The sequence below is a fragment of the Pan troglodytes genome, chromosome X (assembly GCF_028858775.2).
Source record: "Pan troglodytes isolate AG18354 chromosome X, NHGRI_mPanTro3-v2.0_pri, whole genome shotgun sequence".
Taxonomy (NCBI): Eukaryota; Metazoa; Chordata; class Mammalia; order Primates; family Hominidae; genus Pan; species Pan troglodytes.
The window spans coordinates 37962527-37973249 of NC_072421.2; the positions used below are offsets into that span (position 1 = coordinate 37962527).

The following is a 10723-nucleotide window of genomic DNA, read 5'->3' on the forward strand; positions in this document are numbered from 1 at the left end:
GATGAGATGGAAGCAACTAACCAAATATGAATTGGAGGAATGGCATGAAGCCCAAAAATGGCATCAGAAAGGCAGAGAGAGAGTTTAGGATTATTAAGTAAACACGCAAAAACAAGACACAATTCCTTTCTTTTATTCTCTGAGAAAGAAGAGACAAAAAGTTACAGGAGTATTGGTTGTTCCACAAGTTGATAGAAGGAAGGCAAAACTATTCCATTTCTTTTATCTTATTTTTTCATTGAAGAAAATTAATTTCAAACTGAAAAAGTTAGAACAACGAAGATCAGGAAAAAAGAGAAACCCTGGACACTTACAAAGATCAGAGGTTATATCAGTCTGAAAATAACTTTTGCTGATTTAAACAGAAAAGGAATTTATTAAAAGAAAATTGTGTAGCTCACTGAAACTCTGGGAGGGCTGGAAAGCTGGGCAGAGGCTGAGGGGCAGGAATGTTGCTCTAAATCACCCCACATAAAAGCCTATTGAGGACTCAGTTGCCACCATTACTATGTAATAGATGATACAGTTTGTGTCAGAACTACCACAGCATGGGACATTTCACGCTGCCACTAAGACCCTCTCTCTGCTTCCCTGGGAATTCGATCTTGAGACAGCCAAACTTTTCACCCAAGGTGAATCTCCATAGTCACAGATATTTGGCATGGTTAGCTTCAATTCAAAGCCTGATAGTACTGACAAGAGCATCTGATTGGCAGAATGTTGTCATGTACTCACATCCTAGCTGCAAGGAATGTTGTGAAAAATCTGAATGTGGCATTTTCAATTATGTAAAAGGAAGTGAGGTCTGACTGCCACTAAATCTCATGAAGTGAGAATTCCAAGAAATAATTGTCATGACAAAAGTCATAAACCTTTCCCTCTATGTTTTCTTCTAGGAGTTTTAGCATTTCAGGTCTCACGTTTAAGACTTTATTCTATCTTGAGTTTATTTTTGTATATGGTGCAAGACAAGGATCTGATCATTCTTTTGCATGTGGCTATACAGTATTCCTACCACCTTAATTGAAGAGAGTATCCTTTTCACATTGTTTGTTCTTCATAGTTGACCATATATGGGCAGGTTTATTTCTGGATTTCTAGTCTGTTTCATTGATTTATATGTCCGTCTTTATGCCAGTACCATACTGTTTTTTATTACTGTGGCTTTGTAATATATTTTAAAATTAGGAAACATGAAGCCTTTAGGCACGGTGCAGGTGTACCATTGTGCTGTCGGGGAAGGGAAGGCTAGGTCTGCCTGGGCATATACGCACCAGCATAGCAATGTGGAGGGTGGCCATCAGTGCAAACGAGCTGTTGTGTATTTGTAGAGGCCACTCTGCTGGAGCACTCTGCCAGTCAGGTGTGGTCCAACAGCTATGATGTGGGCCCCAAGTGACACCTGGCAGTTGTGCTGCAAGCAGTTGTGGCCAGGCTGGGGCCCCACAAGAGGCCAGCAGACTGAGAGGTGCTCAGGTTGGACTAGACCTGTCTCATGGGTAAGACTGCCCTGTAGAGTTCAGGTCTGAAAGGTCCCCTAGGGTTAAGTCTCCTATGGGAGCAAATCTAGCCTAGGGGGATGCACATCTCTGACTGTTCTCCACTACAGTTGCTTCCACAGGACAACCTCTGTTCTCTGCCCCTGGCTGGAGTTCTGCCCCTACTACTTCTCTAAGTAACTTTCCCTGCCAACTCAAGTGTCCGTGGTGGTCGAGGGGTGTCCTCCTGCTGAGATTCCAAAGGCCCACAATGAGAGTGTGTTGCTCCTTGCCTGTTAAACTCACCCCCTCTGTCGGAGTCACTGGGGGCCAGGAACACGTTCCAGTGCGCAATAACCCTGGGAAGTGTTCCTAGCTTCCTCCCCCTTCAGCCCAGCCTCCACGTTTTCCCTCTGTCTGCTCTGCTTACAACTACAGGATAAGGACATGGCAGCACTGGGATATGTACTCATTTTTGCTTAGCTCCAAAGGCCTTGCTCATTCATGCAGACTCTCAGAAATGAAAAATAATTCCCTTCATCTTTGTTAAATCACATATTCCTACAGACAAATTCTCCAAAGCTTTTATGAAACCTATGTGATGCTGTAATACCATTGATTACTACAGTATTTATGGAATATACCATTCATAGCTTTAGGCTACACAGGCACAGTTACATATCAAGCTCTCTTGAATTCTCTCTCTTTCTAAAACCTATGAATTTGAAGTCAGGATATTTTCAGAAGTCCAACTGGTGTTAAAAATCCAAATAGATCAAACATCCTTTCTGTTTATATCTGTGTGACAACTAATACCAATGGGTGTAATTACAATGTGGAAAAACCCACATCATTTCTGAGGAAAGTTTATTTCACTGGAAGTAGCCATTACCAATAAGAAATAGAAATCCTAACCAGTGGCTTATTTTGCAATTACACTTTTTCATCTTAATTTTAGTATATGTGCAGTCAAAGCAAGCACCACTTTTTCATGTTAAGCAATGGCTAAGATTGTGTGTGATATAGGTGAAGGCTATCACCAGATAAACACCATCAAAAAGTTATTTTTTATAGTGTCTTTGGGTTTTGATTTTTTAGTATCCTTCTTCCTTTCCAACTCCATCCTCCTCTTCCACAAATATAGGTTTAGTATTAATTCTAAACTAAATGATGCCTGAGGCATTAGGCACTACAATAAGTAATCCTTTAAGTCCCACCAGAATTTGAGTTTGATGATATGGTGTCCATTGTGTAGATGAGGATACATCCTCCGTGAAGTGCAAGGTCACATAACCAAATGTGAAAAAGTAGGTCTGTCTCTTGCTGAAAGGAACTGAACATTGAATGCTGCTGCATAATGCCCAAGGCTTCAGTGGACAACTTCAGAAACCAGTAACTCTGAGCCATACAGCATGATATTGGCCTCTCAGAAGTCTGAATAATATGTATGGGGATTTCCCAGATTTTGAAGGCATTAATGACTCATTTCTCTAGGATACCGATGTAAGTTCTTCAGTGGAAGAAAACTGGAAAATGAGTGTCTTTGTCTACAGACATAAGGTCTTAATAAAAGTAATCATGAAATTGACCTTGGTGGGGAGAGCAATGAAACAGGATTACATGGCCTGAGTGAAGTCCTAACGATACAGAAGATTAGGTACAAAGACACAAAGATAAGAAAAGGAATATTGACTGGAGACTGGAATGCAGGAGCATGTGTGTGTATGTGTGTGCATGTGTGTGTGAGTGTTTATGTACCTAGATAAGTTTAGCCTGGAGAATTAACAAGCCATGCTTGTGTTTTACAAAAATACAATCAAGAAGAGACATGGGTTGGAAATTATTGCAGAAATACAGTAAGAGATAGTGGTGACATGAACCTAAGTTTATGATGATGAATTTGAAGAGAAATTATAGGCCTTGGCTTAGAAAGCAACATAAAAAAAGACTTGGTTCTTCAGGAACACAATGTCCACAGAAAAACTTCACTAGAAATAGAATTTGCACATAGACAGATGTATATCTCACTGCTTACTTGGATGAAATATATGCATACATGCCCATTTACAGATGGACTCTTTCATCTCTGAAAGAAAAAGTGCACTTCAGATCTACACTACAGATATATTTACCTACAAATTTACCTATACCCGACAGTTTTACCTGCTATGTTTTAAAAGTAAAGCAGTTGCTTAATTTATTACTTTAAACTTATGAGTGCATTTTAAATTGCTAAGAATGAAATGAAAATTATTTGAACTTGGACAGATATGTAAGGATATTTGATGTTGCTTGGTAGCTTTTCTCATACAGATCTATTTCGCACATGAGATTTGCCAGGGAGTTGAAGCTACCTCCTATTCTGCACCTGTTTATATGATTTGGTAATAGTCTTTTGTAGTGAAGGTTTATGAACATGGTGAAATGCATACATTCAATTGAAATGATAAAATGGCATAACTCAAGTTTCAACTATGATTTTGATAAACAGTTTTCAAACCGGTTTTGGGGGTTTGATGTAATCCCAAAGGGGAAGATAACAATTTTACTATTAAAAAGTGTTAACATTAATTTGGCTATAGACTCCAATTTTTGGTTAACAAAATAATTGTCATAATTATTTCATTACAATTTCAATATAAATAGAGTTATAAATTCTCGTTTTACTCAGCACATTTTGGTGTTTTTGTTGTTGTTGTTGTTTGTTTGTTTGTTTGTTTTTTGAGAAGGGGTCTTGCTCTGTTGCCCAGACTGGAGGGCAGTGGCATGATCATGGCTCACTGCAGTCTTAACCTCCTGAGCTGAAGCAATCCTCCCACCTCAGCCCTCTGGGTAGATGGGACTACAGGTGCGCACCACCATGCCTGGCTGATTTTTGTATTTTTTGTAGAGACCAGGTTTCACCATGTTGCCCAGGCTGGTCTTGAACCCCTGGGCTCAAGCAATCCATCCACCTGGGCCTCCCAAAGTGGGGAGGGATTACAGGCATGAGCCAATGTGCCCAACTCCATTTCTGTTTTTAAGAATAATTCTTTTATTTCTGGTTTTATGTATTTTTACAAATAATTGACATGATAATGTAATATTCACAATGCTTCAAAAATGTGAAAAAGTATATGTGAATATTAATCACATAATTGATAAAATATATGAAATAATGAAGCCAAAGCAGGTCATTAAGAAATATTTATAAACATTAGGTATTGAATTTACAGATGTTGCCAAAGTTGTACATCTACGGGGCCAGTCATCATAAATTCTGACTGATGTTTAACATGAGAGCAAGAAATACCCAATTAAGTAGTAAATTGAAAACCATCTAATCTTCTTCTGATATGTCTGTAACGTCTTCTTTCTACTTGTAAAGTCTCATTGCACGTTGAATAGGAGTCGTAACAGAGTCATAAGTCCATCCCTTCCTGGCACACAGCCTTTCAATGATGCCAGACATTTCATAGCCCTTGCTTAGAATGAAATCCTTAAAGGCAATTGGTCCATAAAGATCGTCAAGAATATCGGGTTCATCTGGCTTTTCAAGTAAGAGCTTGGGGTCAATCAAAGGTTGATCACTTCTTAGCTTTTTCCCCAACTTAGGCTTAAGGTACCATACTCCATACCTCATCTTCACACACTGTGCAGTGTAAGAATTCGGTGCCGTCTGGAGTTTCCTGTCCCAGTCTTTTTCCTGTGAGAAGGATTCGACCTCATCCATTTCATCTAGCTTTATTCTGTATTGCAGCTCTGAGACCCATTCTTTTATCTTCTTAATCTGTTGGTTTTCATAGGTTGCTCTCCACTTGGGGGTAAAGTCAAACAGATTCCTGATGGATTCTTCATCAACTCCCATGTCTCGAGCCCACTTGAAGTCATGCATTTTTCTCGATGTGTATCTATGTTGAAGAGAGTCAGAAACACACTCTGTTGTGCTTGGTGTATCTTCCTGAAGCAGTTCTTTTAGACAGGACGCTCGAATCTTGGGAGGCTCCAAGAAGTGATGGGACACTGGAGCTTTGGGAGGCTCTGGGGAGAGATGGGACACTCTAGTCTTGGGAGGCTCCGGGCGGAGACTGGACACCTGACGAGTCTTGGGAGGCTCAGGGCAAAGATGGGATGCCCGAGTCTCTGGAAGCCGTAGGCAGAATTCCCTACAAGAGTATTTACCAGGCTTGGTGGGTTCCTTGATTGTCTTCTCCCGGCCCTCACAATAAGCCCATGCCTTCTCCAGCTTCCTCTCAGGATCCAGCAGTTTCAGCATCTGTAGTAGGAGACTGGATACCCAACGAGTGTTGGGAGGTTGGGAGGTTCTGGGCGGAGATGGAACACTACAGTCTTGGGAGGTTCTGGGCAGAGACTGGACACCCGCATCTTGGGGGGCTCCGGGCGGAGACTGGACACCCGATGAGTCTCAGGAGGCTCCGGGCAGAGATGGGACACTCCAGTCTCGGGAGGCTCTGGGCAGAGACTGGACACCCGAGTCTTGGGAGGCTCTGGGCAGAGATGAGACACTCCAGTCTCAGGAGGCCCCGGGCGGAGACTGGACACCAGAGTCTTGGGAGGCTCTGGGCAGAGATGGGACACTCCAGTCTCGGGAGGCTCCAGGTGGAGACTGTACATCCGAGTCTTGGGGGGCTCTGGGTGGAGATGGGACACTCCAGTCTCAGGAGGCTCTGGGTGGAGACTGGACACCCGAGTCTTGGGAGGCTCTGGGCAGAGATGAGACACTCCAGTCTTGGGAGGCCCCGGGCAGAGACTGGACACTGGAGTCTTGGGAGGCTGCGGGCAGAGATGGGACACTCCAGTCTTGGGAGGCCCCAGGTGGAGACTGGACACCAGAGTCTTGGGAGGCTCCAGGCAGAGATGGGACACCTGAGACTCGGGAGGCCTCGTGCAGAATTCCCCACAAGGGTATTTACCAGGCTCAGTGGGTTCCTTGGTTGTCTTCTCCTGGCCCTCACAATGAACCCATTCGTCCTCCAGCTTCCTCTCAGGATTCAGCAGTTTCAGCACCTGTAGTAGGAGACTGGACACTCGATGAGTATTGGGAGGTTCCGGGTGGAGATGGGACACTCCAATCTCGGGAGGCCCTGGGCAGACACTGGACACCTCCGTCTTGGGGGGCTCCGGGTGGAGGCTGGACATCTGCATCTTGGGGGGCTCTGGGCGGAGACTGTACACCCGACGAGTCTTGGGAGGCTCTGGGCAGAGACTGGACACCCAACGAATCTTGGGAGGCTCCGGGTGGAGAGTGGACACCCGTTGAGTCTTGGGAGGCTTGGGGCGGAGATGAGACACTGCAGTCTTGGTAGGCTCCGGGCAGAGACTGGACACCCGACGAGTCTTGGGAGGCTCCGGGCAGAGACTGGACACCCGACGATTCTTGGGAGGCTCCGGGAGGACACTGGACACCCGACCAGTCTTGGGAGGCTCCGGGCAGAGTCTGGACACCCGACGAGTCTTGGGAGGCTCCAGGCGGAGATGAGACACTGCAGTCTTGGGAGGCTCCGGGCAGAGACTGGACACCCGACGAGTCTTGGGAGGCTCCGGGAGAAGACTGGACACCCCACGAGTCTTGGGAGGCTCCAGGCAGAGACTGGACACCCGACGAGTCTTGGGAGGCTCCGGGAGAAGACTGGACACCCCACGAGTCTTGGGAGACTCCAGGCGGGGATGAGACACTCCAGTCTTGGAAGGCTCCAGGTGGAGACTAGACATCCGACGAGTCTTGGGAGGCTCCGGGCAGAGAATGGACACCTGAAGAGTCTTGGGAGACTCTGGGCAGAGATGAGATACGCGAGTCCCGGGAGGCTCCGGGCAGAGATGGGACACTCCAGTCTCGAGAGGCTCCAGGCGGAGACTGGACACCCGACGAGTCTTGGCAGGCTCTGCGCGGAGATGGGACACTCCAGTCTCGGGGGGCTCCGGGCAGAGGCTGGAGACCCAATGAGTCTTGGGAGGCTCTGGGCAGAGATAGGACACTCCAGTCTCAGGAGGCTCTGGGTGAGACTGGACACCGGAGTCTTGGGAGGCTCCGGGTGGAGATGGAACACCTGAGTCTCAGGAGGCCTCGGGCAGAATTCCCCACAGGGGTATTTACCAGGCTCGGTGGGTGCCTTGGTTGTCTTCTTCCAGCCCTCACGAGCCCATGCGTCCTCCAGCTTCCTCTCAGGATCCAGCGGTTTCAGCACCTGTAGTAGGAGATCTGGAGGCATATCTTCTCCCAGATTGGGGTACATGGCCAAGGGATGCTTGGCCATCAGCTGGGCTCCCTCTACGAATGCCTTCCATGCTGGCTGGGCTGGCAAGAGCTTGGAAAACAGGGCCACTTTCTTGAGCAGCTTTTTCTGCCTGCTTTTGGGGTCAGCTTGGGGACCTCCGTGAGAGATTTTGGGGAGTAAGAACTCATTAAGGCTACAAATGAGCATATCTTTGGGAGACGGACAGCCATAGTGGAAGTTGTCCATGCTCTCCTTTACAAATACCCAGTTCTAAATTTACAAGAAAAAAATCAAACAACCCCATCAACAAGTGGGCAAAGGATATGAACAGACACTTCTCGAAAGAAGACATTTATGCAGCCAACAGACACATGAAAAAATGCTCATCATCACTGGCCATCAGAGAAATGCAAATCAAAACCACAGTGAGATACCATCTCACACCAGTTAGAATGGCCATCATTAAAAAGTCAGGAAACAACAGGTGCTGGAGAGGATGTGGAGAAACAGGAACACTTTTACACTGTTGGTGGGACTGTAAACTAGTTCAACCACTGTGGAAGGCAGTGTGGCGATTCCTCAGGGATCTAGAACTAGAAATACCATTTGACCCAGCCATCCCATTACTGGGCATATACCCAAAGGATTATAAATCATGCTGCTATAAAGACACATGCACACATGTTTATTGCGGTACTATTCACAATAGCAAAGACTTGGAACCAACTCAAATATCCATCAATGATAGACTGGATTAAGAAAATGTGGCACATATACACCATGGAATACTATGCAGCCATAAAAAAGGATGAGTTCATGTCCTTTGTAGGGACGTGGATAAAGCTGGAAGCCATCATTCTGAGCAAACTATCACAAGGACAGAAAACCAAACACTGCATGTTCTCACTCACAGGTGGGAATTAAACAGTGAGAACACTTGGACACAGGAAGGGGAACATCACACACGGGGGCCTGTCGTGGGGTGGGGGGAGGGATAGCATTAGGAGATATACCTAATGTAAATGACGAGTTAACGGGTGCAGCACACCAACATGGCACATGTATACATATGTAACAAACCTGCACGTTGTGCACATGTACCCTAGAACTTAAAGTATAATAATAATAATAATAGAAACCAAATACTCAGTTCTGGGTGTCCATTGGCGGGAACCTCAGGCGCCTGTGCTTATGCTTCGCGATGTACTTGGAAGGCGGTTTGTCACAGTACCAGGGCTTGCAGTCCGTGCCCGGGGACCTCGGCTGGTCCCGCGGCCTCTGGTCCCCCATGGTGGCCCTTGTTGGGGTGCCATCTCTCCAGTTTCCGCGGTTCCTGATCCCTGCCGCTCTAGTCGCTAGGAGACCGCGAGCCACGCGCAGCCCAGGTTCTTCCTCGAAGCGGGGCAGCGCTGACGCCACCTGCGCAGCCCGGACTCTCCAGGGTATGGTCAGCAACGGAGTGCCCAAGCCCCTGCTCAGTCCATGGTGTGTGGTCCATGGGATGGACAGAGCGCAGTTTCTTTTTCCATTCGCCTTTGGATGGACATTTCGGTTGTTTCTCGGTTTGGACTATGACAAATATTCTATGAACATTTGTGTCCATGTCTTTGTACGTACATATACTTTCATTTCTCCTGGATAAATTTTAGCTAGGAGTCCAATGGCGGGATCATATCATAGGTATATGTTTAACGTTTTTAAGAAACGATCAAACTTTTACAAAGTATTTACACTATTTCATATTCCTTCTACTAGTGTAGGAGCATTGCAGTTTTTTCACCTATGATCCAACACTTGGTATGGTTAGTCATTTTAATTTTGGCCATTCTAATAGGTGTTTAGTGGAATCTCATTGTGGTGTTTATTTGCATTTCATAATGACTACTGGAATTGAACATCTGTATATTTGCTTATTTGCAATCTTTATCTTTCCTTGGGTGAAGTTTCTGTACAATTTCTTTTCCATTTTTAAATTGTGTTGCTGGATATCATATTTCGTTTTGAGAATCCTTGCTGTGTTCTAGATGTAAGTCCATTATCACATATATGATTTGCAAATTTTTCGCTTCATCCTTGGCTTTTCCCTTTCACTGTCTTAACAGTGATAAAGAGAAGTTTTTTAATTTGATGAAGTCCAACTTATCAATTTGATTTTTTACGGATTGTGCTTCTTTTGATGTATCTGTGAAAACTTCGCCTGCCCAAAGTTCACAAAGATTTTTTTATTTAAATCTGTTTAATTTTTTGTAAACAGCACACGATATAGATCAAAGTTTTTATTTGAAAAAACGTGTCTATTGCCTATGTACATATGATAAATTTCAGACCTATTTTTGTAAAGACTATCTTTTGTCCACTGAATTACCTTTGGAAATTTGTAGAATATAAGTTGTCTATATTTTTTATGGGTCAATTTCTGGGCACTCTTTTCCAGATTTTTCTCTCACACAAATTTTGCACTCTGTTGATTACTTTAGCTTTGTAATAAATCTAGAAATTAGTCTGTATTAGTCCTTTAACAACATTCTTTTACAAAGTTGGTTCTTCTAGGTCCTTTGAATTTCTATAAACATTTTAAAATCAGTCTGTCAATGTCTAAAAAAATCCTGTTGGGATTTTGATTAGGATTTGGTTGAATCCATAGATCAATTTGAGGATAATTGACATATTAACAATAGGAAGTCTTCTGACCACTGAAAAAGGTACATTTTTCCATTTGTTTATGTTATTTTTAATTTTCTCAGGAATATTTTGTATTTTTTAGTGTATACAACTTTCACATTTTTTTCTCTCCAGAGTTTTCCTAAATATTGTTTTTGATACTGTTATTGTTATTTAAATTGCAATTCCCAATTTTTTGTTGTTAGTATATACAAATATTGATTTTTGTATATCTATCTTGTATCATACAACCTTGGTAAACTCACTTTTTACTTTCAGGAGCATTTTTGTAGATTTCATTGAATTTTCTTTATATATGATAATGTCATCTGTGAATAAAGACAGTTTCTCTTCTTTCTTTCAAAATTG

General features: G+C 43.9%; 1 protein-coding gene across 1 annotated transcript; it reads right to left on the bottom strand.

Annotated features, from left to right (window-relative positions):
• Positions 1 to 4797: 4797 nt before the first annotated feature.
• On the bottom strand, positions 4798 to 8983 carry LOC473866 (family with sequence similarity 47 member C). Its single transcript, XM_054676527.1, is given in 5 exon segments — positions 4798 to 5655; positions 5760 to 6395; positions 6486 to 7477; positions 7480 to 7963; positions 8840 to 8983. Coding segments are annotated over 5 exon segments (3114 nt in total).
• Positions 8984 to 10723: the final 1740 nt, after the last annotated feature.